General features: G+C 37.6%; 1 protein-coding gene across 1 annotated transcript in view; it reads left to right on the forward strand.

The window, feature by feature from the left end:
• Positions 1 to 2,356: 2,356 nt before the first annotated feature.
• The window catches only part of TM9SF3 (transmembrane 9 superfamily member 3), a 57,440-nt gene continuing 43,856 nt past the window's right edge, over positions 2,357 to 15,940 (forward strand). Inside the window, exons 1-2 of the mRNA XM_039871644.1 lie at positions 2,357 to 2,640; positions 11,231 to 11,426. Coding sequence (XP_039727578.1) covers positions 2,545 to 2,640; positions 11,231 to 11,426 — 292 coding nt within the window. The 5' untranslated portion in view covers positions 2,357 to 2,544. The remainder of the gene's footprint in view (positions 2,641 to 11,230; positions 11,427 to 15,940) is intronic.

Genomic DNA, 15,940 nt, shown 5'->3' on the forward strand with positions numbered 1-15,940 from the left:
TTTCTTATTTTCTTATTTTCTCCTTACCCCCAAGCAATTCGCCAACCCAGTGCTCCTCACAACACCTAGCAAATGCTTACTGCTTTAAATCTGTGAGGCTGGTGATGGATGTTTAAGCAAGAAACTGCTCATCCATCTTAATTCAGCACTTAACTGCTTGTTCTTCAATTGCCCATCATCATTTGATTCAAAAGCAGTGATTATTCATTCACAGAGTATTTACTGAATTTCCACTATGAGCAAGTCACTGTGATAGGTGCTCTGGGGGATATACAAAGATGTATAAGATGCCTCCTCTGATTTCTATAGCAATTACTGGTGCATGATTCATTCAGCAATTAATCATGTACTGCCTTGTGATGTCTCTTAGACTAGCTAGAAAGTGTTCTTTAAATCTTGCTATGCTATTTGACTTTTCACTTACTATTGTCTTAATTCATTCTTTCATTCTTCAAAGAGTTATGGAATGTCTATGATAAGCACTATTGCTGCAGCTGCGACAGTTATAAACAAATGATAGTTTCTGCCGTCAAAAAAAAAGGTCAGATTGTAGTACAGAAAGGAAAAATGGGACTAGATGGTAATTATGACATAACATGCCAAGTGCTGTTGGAATCCTGAAGAAGAGACATTCCTGAGGGCATCAGGCAAGGTTTCACCAAAGAAGTGATAATTCAGTTAGGCCTAGAAAGAGATTATATAACAATTGTCCATTTATTTGCATTCTAGGCAAAAGGAACATTAAGAGCAAAGGTACAGAGGTATAAAAGAACATGATGTATTTGGGAAATACAGGGATGAAGCCACAGCATAGAAATCAGTGGGATATAGAGTTGGGAGATAAATTGGGATCTGATAGTGTAGGAGCTTGGTAACAACACTGTTGGTTAGCAAGGAACTATTTTCTTTTTCTGATTACATATGTAGCACATGCTCATTGTAAAAAACATCCAAATATTTATAGGCATGTACAAAGTAGAAAGTTAACTAGCTAATGCTTTGTGTCATAATTTTTCAGATTGTTTTCTATGGCTAGACTAATATATTACCTTTTAAAATGCAACTATACTCTATTTTCAATTTTTTTTTTCATTTAAAAGTATCTCTTGCATGTCATTCCATTCCAGTACATACAGGGCTATTTCATTTTTTAAAATGGCTGTATCAATAGTAGTCCATTAGTAGTAAGAAAAACAGATTCTGGAACCTGACCGCTTGGGTTTAGTCTTTCACCAAGTTACTTAACCTTTCTGTGCTTCAGTTATATCTGTAAAATAAGTATACTAATAGTACCTGTCGCATAAGGTTTTTGTGAGGATTAAATGAGTCAGTACCTGTTAAAGGCAGATGAAATCTGAGCTGTGATTCCATGATTTATTTAAGCAATATTCAAAGAGTGTTTTAAGCAAGACAGTGATATCACCAGGTTTCTTTTTAAAAAGATCATTCTAGCACCTGTTGGGGAGAATCAACAGGGAGAGAATACTGGTGGCAGGGATCCTGTTAGGAAACTGTTGCAAAATATATAGTGTGATGGAGATTGGCTGTTCTTGGCAGAGGAAAGAGGAAAAAGAAACTTTTGAGACATTTCTAAGAGACCCAGTGCTGGAACTGTTGACTGCTGATGGCTGAGAGATACAGACAATCCGACTACAAATTCGATTTTTGGTTTAGAGGACAGTGTAGATGGTGGTGCCCGTCATATATTTATTTGACAGATATATTTTGAGTTCCTACTATGAGCCTGGCACTGTTCTAGGCACAGGAAACATGGCAGTGAACAAGCTCTGCTAGGAGAGGAGCTTAGATTCTAGGTGCTTATTTCTGTGGACAGAAAACCGACACATAAAAAGTAAACAAATATATGAAAAAGAATTTCAACAAGATAGAATAGTAGGGGTCCAATAAATAGTCGGTGACTTTGAAACACTTATCCAACCCTGTAAGAGTGTAACAATCTCCTATGATGATTATATGATCTCGTGATTCATTCACAGCCATAGACGAGTGCCTGGAAAGGGTTATTCGATCTGATCCCCCAAGCTCGAGTGGCAGGTCAGACCTCATTTCACAGCCCAGGAAAATAGGCCAGAAAAAGTTAAGCGTTTGGCCAAGGTCACAGGTTCTGAGCGCCCGGACGTGGCGGAGGTGCGGGTTTAGTCACCCACCCGTGGCCGAGTCCGCGTGGCCCGGGCCCACGGGCGACCGTGCGGCGCGCGGGCTGCCGGAGAGGAGGCCTCCGCTGTCGCGAGCTCGCGCGTCCCGGGCGGGGACCCCAGCGGCGGTTGCGGCCCCGCGTCGCAAGGCACTTCCGGCGCGTGCCGGGGTGGCTGGATGACGTGGCTGAGTCAGAGGAAGTGGCAGAGGAGGCGCTGGGGGCGGGGGAGGCGCGGGAGCGGGCGGTGACGGCGGCGGCGCCGAGGAGCCAGCAGCTGGGCCTGGGCCCCGTGCGTCTATCCGCGCCCCGTGGATGCGAATCGGCTGCGGCGGCGGCGGCGGAGGAGGAGTCGGTGGGCGGGCGCCGGGCCGGTGGGAGCGCGGAGGATGAGGCCGCTGCCGGGTGTTCCCGGCGTGGCGGCGGCCGCCGCGCTGTTGCTGCTACTGCTGCCCCGGGCCCGGGCGGACGAGCACGAGCACACGGTGAGAGGTGTCGCGGGCCGACGCTGCCGCCCCAGGCCCGCTGCCCCATCCCCCCGCTCGCCGCTCGGGCAGGCCCGGCGCGGCCTGGAAAGCCCGGCGGCCGGGTTGAGCCCCGCGGCCGTCCGAAGGCGCCTTCCGGTTGGGCCTGGCGGAGCAGGAATCCCGGGAGCTGGGAGGAGGCATTTCCGTGCGCTCCCGGACAGGAGGACTCCACGTCCAGAGTGCCTGGGCCTCCTTCCCCCGCCCGGAGCTAAATAGCCGCCCCACCCCGGGTCTGGGGGCTCCAGGGGCCGGGGCAGGATCGTGGTGAGGGTCTGGGCTCACTTCGCCGCAGGGGTGGGGGCCGCAGGCAGCCGGTCTCGGGCTAGCGCCCCCGGGAAGAAGCTGTGCTCTGGCTACCGGGGGCTACGACACAGCGGAAGATGGATGCATCACGATTACCCGTCATACACCAACCAGGAAATATCTACCACTTTATGGTCCTCGCCGGCCTTTATTTTCCCCTCTTGCCCAAACCGGATCAAAACCTTGGCGTGGAGACAGTATTGATAAACTTGGGGTGAAGAGCAGTTTACACGTGTACACGCGCATACACGCACTCAGTTCCAAGGCCTTGTGAAACTTTCTCCTCACCCTCTCCAGCCCCTAGGTGAGGCTCCTATCCCAGTTGTATCTAACTAGGGCCACTTCTGACTGAGGAGTCTTGAATTTCCCAATCTAATTGTTTGCTGGGAACAGCCCCTTTTGCATTTATCCTGAAGTTTATTGGCTGTTTAATTGGTATGGATGTAAACGACTCTTGAAGTGACTCACTTAGGGCTGAAACTTGATGGTTTTCAGAATGGTAGGTGTGACCAAGGCAGGAAAGTCCTGTAAATTGAGAGATTGCTTGGCCAGTAATTGTTTTTTTATACCTTAACCCATTGATGATGTGATTTTGCATGAGGATGTGTGTATTAAATGTGAAAGATTTGAAGTAGTGGCGTGTCATTCTTGGTAAGTGAGGAATTGAAGCAATCGTCCTTATTCAGTGCACCCTACTTTAGGTTTTATTTATTGTAATTAATTGTAATTTTGTAATTAATTGTAATTTATTGTAATTAACCAGACTTCTTGTACTCCCTGGGTTAGTTGGACTCATATTTTAGCTAATAAAAGGTCTAAACTTTGGCTATTTTACCTTCAATCATAGCCAGAAACTTCTTACCTGTATATATCTTTGGACCCACAAATCCCACATCAGTGACATATTTTTGTGCTTTATTTGTGACTTTTCACCTTAAGATAATTGTGTTTTTAGGTTAAACAGTTAAAAACCATTTCCTGTTCTGTCAGGTAACTTGTCTCAAAGGCAAAAACTGTTCATTTCTTTTTGAGGGGGGGCGCATCTGAACAGAGTTTATTTTATTATGGCGACATTGGTTAATAAAATCTAGTAAGTTTCAGTTGTACAATTTAACAGTAAGGCATATATATATTGCATTGTGTGTTCACCACCCATAGTTAGATTTCTGTCACCACATTTTGGACCCCTTTTACCCTGTCTACATCCTTCCTTCCCCCTCTCCCCTTACCCTCTGGTAACCACTAGTTTATTGTCCATGTCCATTAGTCACTAAGAACTGATCATTTCTAATAGGCATCCTTTTAGTTAATAGTGTGGTTACTAATATGTTTCCACTTTTTTGAACACTTAAGGAAATTTACCATGTAAAACTTAGAACTCTTTAGTTCTACCATACAGGTATATAAGCTTGAGAGTAGTATACTTTTTTAAAAATCTTGTGTTTTATATAACCTGCTATAAATAGGGAAAACTATTAATTAAAATTTTACAAATTGGAGGTGTATAAAGAGGCCTTAGATTAATTTACATGTTTAAAATGTAAATACCAGTTTCACTGAAATGTTATTGCCAGGAAAATTTAAATTTTTTATATCAATAATTGAATACAAATTATTTGATAAAAGGTTTTTGAGAGAATATATTATGTATGAGGTAATTGCTGGACTAAAAATTTAGAATTCATTCCATTCATGTCTACTTTGAACTGCTTTCACGTGGTTACCTATTATTAATACCTATTATTAAAACAAAAAAGTTATAAGAAAAATAGCATTAAGATATAAGTATAAAATTTAAATAAGTGTATTCATATATATTTTTGGCTATAAGCCAAAATATTTTATTTCTTCCAGGTTTCTTGAAAATATTTTTTGAAAACTAGCCATTCACCCTAGCCAGATGAACAGTATTGAAATGCTATGGTCAAGTGGATTTTTTTCTCACCTAGAAAGCAGAAGTAGCCTATGAAGAGAGAATGATAAGGAAGAGAAAAATTGCTAAGGAAAGGCTCCTGTGTAGGTGTTTTAATTGCATTATTAATTAAAGAACAATTTTCAAAAGTTTAAGTTTACCCTTTTCATTATTTTCTGTGAACCCAGTTTCCAGATAGAAATAATAACTAAAAGGTTTTTTGTAGCAGTACGTGGAAGGCAGTGTTCTAAGTACATATGTTGATTCGTATTTTAAATACATTAATCTTGTGAGGTGGGTGAGATAGAGGTAGGATTTGAACTCAGGCAATCTGAATTAATAGTCTTCTACACTCATAGGATATCCTTTTACAGTTCTTTATGCTAAAAATAGGACAGTAAAACACTTGATATTAAATTGAGTAGTTCTCTTTATTGATACCATTTTTAAATGCTTAAAGAAATGTTTGGATAACTCTAGCTCCGTAACGGTTGTTACTGAGAAACTGGGTTAGCATTAAAGAGGGATAGGGCCAACTTAATAGGCATGTGACCTGGGCAGTCACATGATATGTGCAAGCATATAAAAACCACTTCATTTAACATTCTGCTGTCATCATCTTGAAATTCGTAATTTTTGAACAAGGAGTTCTATATTTTTATTTTATATTGTGCCCCACGAATTACATAGCTGGTCCTCAGAAGAAACAACCACTTTATGCAGTTCCACAAAGCTCCTTATTTCTCTTTACCTACTGAATTAGGATTCACTTGACCATTTGACTCATATAGTACTTTTATTTGCTTATTTATCCAAAGCTCTTTTAATATTCTTAGAAGAATAATGAGAATAAAATGTGCCATTGACTTCTAGAGTATCTGTACATCTAGAATATATAAAGATGTATTTCTTTCAACTTTTTGAAATCCAATCGTATATGAATTACAGGACACTTTTCATGAAAGACAAGGCTCTTAATATGTCATTGAAGGGTCATAAAAAGAACCATTTAGAGTGAGTGAAAGATCTATAGGGTGCGGTTTATACTTATTTGGTTTTCTGAGACTCTGAGCACTTGGAAGCATCTAGAGTTAGATTACCAAGTCTCCTAAGAGTCCAAAGGACTCTATTAAAAAGATTTCAAATTGAGAATCATAGAATTTTAGAACTGGAAAGACTTGAGACCATTGAATCCAACACACTTATTATTCTAATGGCCTCAAGAGGCCCAGAGACTGACTCAAGACCAAAGAAAAAATCTGAGCTTCCCGATCTCTGGTCCTGGCTCTATCGACCTGTCTTGTACATCTAATTTCCATAGTAATGCTGTGTAAAGATGTCAGCACCAAAAACAAACAACAACGACAAAACAAATCCCATTAAATCAAGGGTGCAAGAATCTTAAAGCATTTTATCGTTTGCATTGTAGCTTTGAATTTTTATGGGTTTTGTTTCCTCAAGATCACAAAGTCAATTTTAAAAAGATTTGCCTTTTACATATCAAGGTCCTGTGCTTGGCACAAAAGTGGCATTTAATTAGTGCTTGTTGAGTGACTTGAGTAATTAGGGAGCTACTAGGGACAAGAAAATGCAGTGTGGGAAGCATGAAACCCTATTGCTTAAAGCACAGTGAACAAACCCAGACCATTGTTCACTTACGATGCATGATTTTGGAGATGCCTCTTAGGATTTGGGGCCCTACCTAGGCTAAAATCCCATTTCTTTATGGCCCTTTGTACCTCTGGAAGGTAATGTTTGAAGGACCTGATCTGTACCTAGAATAGCCTTATTCTCAGCCTCTGCCATAGACACTTAATACACCTCTGAGTGATTTCAGAAATGTTTTGTTTGCTTTACTTTGTCAAATGTCAGCCTTTTGTCTTTGTCTCTGTTGGGAATATAGGAACTCTTAAAACTCTAAAGATTTATAAAGAGACACTTTACTACAAGTGAGTTGGAATGCTCTAATATAGATCTAATTTTAGGAAATGCTAAAATTCGGTGTCCTATTTTAAGCTGTACTGTATGTAGACTAAAGTTTATTTAGTACAAAGCTATTTGAGAGAGCAGTTATCTCGAGACTATCTAAAAATATACTTCTGATTTATTTGTATTAGAATTCTGATGTATGTGTTTTAATTAAATAATTAAAAGGCATTGAAATTATGATTTCTGAAACATTTTCAGGATGGGATTTTGCTTTCTCACATATATATTTTAAAGCAAACACTATCCCATGAAAATGTTGGCATTTGGGTGCTTATTCTGAGCCCTCCGTCCTTTGCCTGACTATGAAAATTCTGATTTTTTTATTCAGATTTTACATAAGCACATCAGTAACTTTATCGCCTAAAGTCTTCTTTCTGAGAAAAATTAATTTATGCTCTATCAAGTAGGAAACTTCTCTGTCCCTTCTCAGCACATAAGGACAGGCCTAACACTGGCAACTTCTTGAGTATAAAGGTCACTCCTTTTGAGATTAGAGCACTAGTAGTTTATTAGGGAGGCTTTTTTCTTTAGGGCAGATTAAAGGCTCAAATGGAAAAGTTGTTTGGTATTCTGTACTGTCTTTAGTTGTTTTGTACAGCTGTATTTTTTTCATTCAGTTTTTACTCGTTAATGAAGCAGACAAGGGATTAGGAAAAGTGTAGCCCTAAACTTATAAAGTTGGTACTAATTAGTTATATGATCTTGGGCAAGTTACTTAACATCTCTGTTCTTTAGTTTGTTTTCATCTGTAAAATGGGGAATATAATAGGACCTATTTTATAAAGTTTTGAGAGGATTAAATGTTCATGTAAAGACCTTTAGAACTATGCCTAGCACGTGGTATGTGCTTATTAGGTGTTAGCTAATGACACTTTAGAAAAGATAGTGAGACCATGCAAGTTAGGGATTGGTCTGTTAAGGCTTTACTGAGGATTGGAGTATTTGGGAAATGAGGATTTGAGTAGTTCTGAAGAGTAAGTAGAAATTGGCTAGGTGGAGAGGAGGGCACTGTAGATTTGGGGAAATGCCATAAGAAACAAGGTAGAGCAGGAAAGAAAGGGAAGACAGAATTATAGACCATTTTGGCTGGAGTGGACAACTCAGAAGTTGAGTGTAACAGTGAAACTCTTCTGAGAGCTGGAAAATGAATGGAATGGTGAGGTGAAGAATGCAGGTAGTCTGAGCTGGCCTGTCATGACTACTTCCCAGAGAGGCTAATGGAATCACCACCATCCTCAGGGATCCCATGATCCACTTGCTATGTTTCCTTTACTTTTTTCCTCCTCTTCTCATGGTTACATTCTGTAGGTAAGTTATAAAACTCCATCTTTCTCAGTGTTATTGGCTAACAAGGAAAATATTTAGGAAGAGCTTGCTAGGATACTATGGAAGGTTTTGAAAGTGAATTAGACTAGCTTTTCTGACCAGGGGTGGAGGGAGGAGCCTTAACCTGTGGCTTTCTTCCCATGGAGTAGGGGAGTTAAGGGAATTTCTCAGCAGCTTTAGGGAAGGAAAGCCTTTTTCTCCTTCAAAAGTTGTGTGAAATCTTCCTTCTGGTATTTTTTAATTTCAGGATATTTTAAGACACATTTTCTCTCTCGAAAAAGAATTCTTGTTTTGAATTTGTCTTGGGAGTGCTTATTCTCAGAGGCAATCAAGAACTTCAATGAAAAGTAAACATTTTAAGTTCATAATATCTGATCATAGTCTGCATAAGGAGCAATGTTAAAGAAACATTTTTACCTTAATATTCACCCTAACTTTGTGTGTGTGTGTGTGTGTATGTGTGTATGTGTGTATATAACATACATACACACACACACACACACAGACACACACACACTATATTTTTTAAATTACTGTTTTCAGTTTTCTTCCCAGAAGGAATCCTCGACTACAAAATGGCATATATTTTCTTAAATCTCGCATCATGTCATCACTACTACATCACAACTCTTATTAGGTTTCATGAATGTTCATAAAATATAGTTTAAACATACACTTTGACCCTGAAATTATTTTAGTCCTATGTTTCAGTTTGTATGAAATAAATGAATGCCCAATTTTAGCAAGTATTTATGTTCAAATTTTTGTCTTTTTAAAGGCATACGAGTCTTAGGATTTATAGAGAAAGTGTTCTTGTGCTTATTTTCATGGGATAACATTTAAACATTTCTGCAGACTCTCAGCAGGATTAATGGCAAGGTCCTCATTAATAGGTTCTCTCCTGTCTAATCTTAAATAGATGTATTTTGTTACCCGATAACCCTTTCATTTGTTTCTAAAAGGGTCTATTGCAGTCACTGCACATGTAAGTCCCTTCACATACTTCAAACTTCTTTCACTAAGTTGCTAATGAAATTTACATTTCAGCATTTTTTTCAGTGTTTTTCCATCATATTTATTAAATTCTTTTTGTATGCATTGAATTATGCAGAGAACTTTCCGCTTAGTGAACAGATTTCAGTTCCAGTACCAATTTGGTCAATTGATAGTGATTGGTTTAGAGCACTGTTTTGAGCATTCTTACACTATATCCATATTATATCTGTATCTGCGTTTAGCAGAAAGGATTACCTTGATTGATTAGTGCTGTGTGACCATGAGCATTGGATGGAACAGTGGTGGCATACATGTTTTTCAGCTGAATGGAGATGTATGGACACATCAGAACTTTGATTCATTCCTTCATACATGAAGATTATCTACAGTTGTTTTTCTAACTTACTTGAAACAGCTTATGATTTTCTATGTCGTTCATCCTCTGACCCTTCTCTGCCAAAGCAGAATTAATCGTTCCTTTATTGTTGCTACAGTAACCCTTTATCACCTTAATTATAATACTTATTTCTTTATTGTTAATCATTTCCTTGTCTGGCTCCTCTATGGATTATGAACTTTGTAAAGGAAAGGACAGTATTTAATTTATCTGTATATCTCTAACATCTAACACTGCTTGCTCAATGTGTCATGTAGTCAAAAAGTGAGATGATTTATTTCCTTGATGACCTAGATGATGTCATATGTGAACAGTGAGACATATATTATGTTCGAATGAAGTGATTAGGTTTAAGTCCTATGATGGGGTTAGTGTGAATCAAAAGGAAGGGACAGATGCTTTGGATAAGAGTAGATAAGTCTTGGTGTTTGAGCTCCGTGTCAGAGAATGATGATACCTTTAGAAAAACAAAGTGTATGTTGAGGGGTGGATTTGGGTGGGATGAGTTTGGTTTGAAAAATGTTTGTTTATTAGTTTTAGATGGAGAACTGGAGCTGAGGATTTGGTAGTTGAGCTAGTTGGATAGCTTCCTCTGTTATATGCTCCATAGCACCCAACTTTACTATAATTATTTATTCATGTCCATTTTTCCCTTTAGGCTCTGAGCTCCAGTAGGGTGGGGAACATGTCTTGTTCAGCGCTGTATCCTCAGTTACAAACATAGTTATAGTTTGGCACATTGTAGGCACTTGGTACATAATTGTTCAGTGATTTAATTTCTGCACTATTAGTTGACTTGTACGTTGTCTTTGTTTGTGAATTGGGGTTACTGGTTTTAAAATTACTTAGGTAATTGCTTTTCATAGAATCATTGGAATTTTAAACTTAAGGATAGCTTAGAAATCTTTGGTAGATCACTCAGTTGGATTCGGTAAAGGTGAAGTCACCTACCCAAGTCATTGGACCACACTCCAGATTTAGCTCCATATAGTATTCACTGATGAGTAGAGCCATAGTTATTTATTCAAAAAAATATATACAATACATGCCTTTCAAGCTGATAAAGGGGAAGATAGAATGATGGTTTGAATGAACTGTGGAGATTTCATGGTATGGCTTTCTCTTCCTCTTGTTTAGTCTTTTCTCTTATACTTTGACCAGTGGTTAAAAATATTAGAAAGGAGATGAAATTTTATTTGTGCTTGCTGGCAACATTAAATTTTTGGAGTTTCGAATGCTTAACATGAGGTTTGGATAAGCTGTTGATTTTGTTTCCTCCTTCCTTGTCGTGTTAGCATGGTGAATTGTTGGTTCTAGGTTTACCAGAACTTACAAGTAATAATTATAAGGATACTCTTATGAGCTATTGGACTTTGTTTAAACAATACTTTCTGTAAAACAAAGTTTGGAAAAGGTGGATCTGCCTGAGACCACAATTAAAGTTTACCGAGTTTCATTTTTAAGGTGTGAATATTAATCAGCAGATTAAAGGAAACTTCCAGTATTTTATTTTATAGCTTTAGAACAGAGACAGTAGTACACTTTTGTTTAGAAGAAATAACAAATATTCCCTTAATTTGCATTAGATTTAAAAAATATATACTTATTTGCTTTTTTTGTTTCAGTATCAAGATAAAGAGGAAGTTGTCTTATGGATGAATACTGTTGGGCCCTACCATAATCGCCAAGAGACATATAAGTACTTTTCACTTCCATTCTGTGTTGGGTCAAAAAAAAGTATTAGTCATTACCATGAAACTCTGGGAGAAGCACTTCAAGGAGTTGAATTGGAATTTAGTGGTCTTGATATTAAATTCAAAGGTAAGTAAACTTTACTAGTTCTTATAGTACAAGTTAGATTGTAGACCAAGGTTTCTTGACTTCGGCACTATTGACATTGGGGGCAGATAACTTCTTTTGTTGGGGGGCTTTCCTGTACATTGTTGAATACTCAGCAGAGCCCCTGCTTTCTACCCAGAAGATGCAAGTAGCACTCTCCAGTTGTGACAAACAAAAAAGTCTTCAGGTGTTGCTAATTGCCCTTAGTTGAAAACCACAGCTTTAGGTAAGCATGTTAGTGAGTAATAAAGATTTATTTTGAATATATATATAAAAATAATTGTTAATAAAATTATATTTCCCTACCATATTTCTTTCTGAAAAGTGTTTTCTGGTAAACCCTATAGTGATTGGACATATGTGGTTAGGGAAGGCTTTCATAGATTTATAATGGATTAATTTCTGGAGGTACAGGGTTATAGTAGGATATATGGATACTGAAAAATCTTCTGTAAATCCTCAATTTCAAACTTGTACCACTGGCTTAGAATGTATTATCAGTGTTGTATTAACTTACTCTTCCAATACTTGTAGGACAGTGTGGTATTAAATTTTAAGTCCGACTCATTAAAATTGGAAAATACTCTCCTTATCTATTTATTATTCAGGTATCTGTTTTGTCAGGTCCTTTGAGTGTGTTAATACTTTTTATTTTCCTCTGTGAAGTTTGTCAGAGAGGAAATACTATGCAGAGTATTTCCTGCATAGACATTTTTAATCTGGTGAGCAGAAGCTTGAATAATTGAATTTTGCAGGATCTTTGATTAGGTGTCTTGATTTTTGAATACAGCATGGATCTTGAAATCAGGAGCTTTGAATTTTAATCCTGTTTCTTTTACTGTATTGATTTTGGTAAAGTCGTTTACTCCAATTTTGACTTTTTTGTCTACATTTATAAAATGAACAGTAACTGACTTCTGGTATTTTTAGCACTCTAGGGAGGAGGATATGAAATGAGATATTTTAAAGATAATATTTTAAAAATAATTTAAGTTATAAATTTAAACCATAGTGGCCTGGCCTATACTTTTAAGAATTATTGTAAACATACCGCAAGGCTCGCATTTTGATTTAATCAGGTAACTTAAATATTTGATCACAAATAAAGAGGAAACTTAGACTAGAGTATGTGATTTTTGAGAAACCCAGTACTACATTTGTTCACATACATTTTCCTTTTCCATATTTGGTGCACATCTCTAGTTTATTAAAGAGGAACCAGATAAAGAGAAAAGGCAAAAACTGAGTCCTACTTTGCTATAATGGACAGATTTCATCACTTTTTGAAATCCTTACCCTTCTTTACTAAAGAAGAGTGCTCATTCAGCGTCTTAACCATTTTTCCTTTATTAAGTTCCATGAAGCTGAGGTGGAAAGATTATTTAGATAGAGAGGGATAGTTTCCATGGACTGTCAAAGTGGGATTTATTTTCCTTTTAGACTGAACACCTTTAGGTTAAAACAGAAAGAACTGGCCAGGTGTTATTCCCTGAGAGTTGGCCATTCTTTGCAGTCTTGTCAACTCTGTACTTGCAGCATGGATATGCTACTGAGGGAGCTGTTAATTTAAGTGGTCCAGATGAAATAGTAAATGCTGATTAGATTTCTCTTTCTACTGTAGCTCTTTGCTTGCCCTGTTCAAAGATGAAGTTGATCATTCTTTGAAAAGTGTTTTACGAGGTTTCCTGGTTGTGATTTATAGTATCACAGAATTTTAAAAGTCTGATGCACCTTAGAGATTGTGTCATCTGACTTCCTCTTAGGGAGGCCTAAGAGGAAAATGATTTGCCTAAGTTATATTATAACATACCAATAATATTATGGAAACTCAAACTTTCTGTCCCTATGTGAACTGTAGAAATATTTATAGTGTTAATCTTTTATCTCAAGTATTTGATTATTAAAGGCTCTTCTGAAAGCATATTCAGATAAGAAAAAATTTTTGGGAATATTGTGAAACTAGAAAAAAATGTATACACATATATAGTATATATACACACTTACGTGTGTGTACACACACACACACACACACTTTTTTTTTAACCTAGTAGATTCTGTCAAGCTAAATGGATTGGTATTTCATAAAGTTAAAGTCATTAAATAGACTATTTTAGGGAACTAAAGATAATCTTAAATCTAATGTAGAATGCCTCTCAGTTGAGATTTTATGCACAACCTTGTTTTTTTTTCCGAGTAGTCTTATATACTACCACTAGATAAAATGCTAAATTGAGACCATTTAGAGAAAATTTAAATATTTTAATTTTTTAAATCAAGTATCTGAATCAGGCCTGAATTCATTACCCTATAATTTTGGAGGGTATGTCTTAGAACCTGCTATTGTGGAGTAGAAAGAACGTGGGCTTTAGACTCAGAGAGACTTGCACCCCAGTCCTGCCTCTGTGTAGTCATGGGCAAATTATTCAGCCTCTTCAATCTCATCTGTGAAATAAGGGAAATAATATCTCCTTGATAGAATCATCAGATATAAATGAGGTAATGTATGTAGAGCATTTATCAAAGTTCCTGATACATAGTTTACTATTCAAAAAATGGTCATTGATATGAATACTAATAGCACATAATGTGGGTCCGTAGTTCCAACTTGACTTCTTATTAGCAGTTATGAAATGTTAAGTTAGATTATTGATTGGAGGATTTGATTTATCCTCAAGCTGCTGTACTAGCCCACTGGGTAGTTTAGTTAGTTGTGCTAGGGCAGGGATGGTAGTATTTGTGTTCACTGTTGTATCCCCAGCTTTTAAGACATATTAACCTCTTAATGAATTGTCCGGCACCCGGGCAGTTTGTGCCTATTTGTTCTTTATGATAATCTGTTCATTATGATCATTAGATGATCTGGAGTAGTAATTCCTACCAGAGGAAATCACTGTCTACTTCCCTTCCTCATTTGAGAATCATTGTGGTATAATGACTCGATGACTTCTAGAGGATTCCTTCCTCCCAGTTATTTTATTGATCTTCTCTTGAATATTTTCTTATGTGAATATCCCAACTTAACAGAGGGATGAAATTATTTTACAAGTGTTTCTTTTACTTCTCTAGAGTGGACTGGTAAGTTGAGAGTACTGCAGATATAGAGAAATGCCAAGGGCTGTGTAGAGCCTTATATATTTCTAGTTCAGTGATTCTCAGTCTTGACTGTTTTCATTCTCAAAATAAATTCTGAGGTATTTTATCCCTATTTTTCAGATGAGGAAATTGGGGCCCAGAGGTTAAGTAACTTGCCCCACGATTCTCAGTGAAAGGGGCAGAGTGAAGACTTGAACTCAGGCAGCTCAGCACTAGAGTTTAACCACTTAAATACTGCATAGTGTATGAAGTATTTCCTCCATATATCTGCCTGGGTAGTAAGGCCTGATAACCAAAGGGTGGGGAAAGTGCTGGGCCTGGGGATGGGGTGGCAGGTCCTTTCATTCCTCCTGAAAATCTTTCCTCAAGGTAATTTCCTCACAGCCGTTTTCAGTCCCTGGGTTCTACTCTCCCTCTGGTGAAGGTCTTTAGGGGAAAGTGCCTCTGGTCTACTGCAGGGGGGAAGTTGAGGCACTTTGTGTAGCTGTGCAGTGGGTGGAGGAAAGAACTTGTGCATCCAACCCCACCGTAAAGTTATTTTTACACATTTCTTCTGTGTGGTTTGCCCTGCGTCTGTCCCCTACCTGTCAATGTCAGGGGTGCCTCCAAGTCCTGAGTGTCTCTTGTGTTCTGTGACACCAATTTCCTCCCTTCTGTTATGGTTTCCTGTGCTTTATTAGTTACTCGCCATCTTCCATTGGTTTTCCATTTTCTGAAAACTTGTTGAAATCTTTTCTCATTGCCTCCTCCTTTTTCTCCTTGTGCACCTACATTCTTTTTATTTCTTTATTGACATTTTAATGGAGTTTCAGGAGGGGAAAAACACATAGTTGTGGTTAATCTGCCTTGTTTAATTGGAAATCTGAGAACGTGATGCTATATTTTTGTCCTGTTGGTTTCAATCAGAGTGTCGTAGCTAGAACAAATAATTTCAATTTTCTATTGAATCTTGAATCTAGGTATTTTGAATTCTTGTTATTAGCAATTCTTTAAACCTTGTGCTAACTGCTGATTTGAATAGCATGGGCTTTTTATAGGTTCTTATTCAAACCATTGATAACATTGTTCTCTTCCAGATTAACATCAGTTTTGTATTCAAAGGAATGTATGTGTATATATTTTTTCTTATTTTAACAATGATATAGGATTAGTGTACAAATTTAGAAACTATATAGAAATACAAAGAAGAAAATAAAAATCACCTGGATATAATTACCATTAACATTTCTTTCCATCCTTCTTTCTTTACATTCATCCACATTATTTAAATTTTTAAAAATTGGGTTTATGTTATCTATATATGATTTTTAAAATTTTTAATGCTTATATAGTATTTATTTTGTGCCAGATACTGTTCTAAGCACTTATTAATAAGTTATGTATAAATTAGTTTTTAACCATTT

Source organism: Pteropus medius, unplaced genomic scaffold (genome assembly GCF_902729225.1).
Source record: "Pteropus medius unplaced genomic scaffold, Ma_sr-lr_union100, whole genome shotgun sequence".
NCBI classification, from domain to species: domain Eukaryota; kingdom Metazoa; phylum Chordata; class Mammalia; order Chiroptera; family Pteropodidae; genus Pteropus; species Pteropus medius.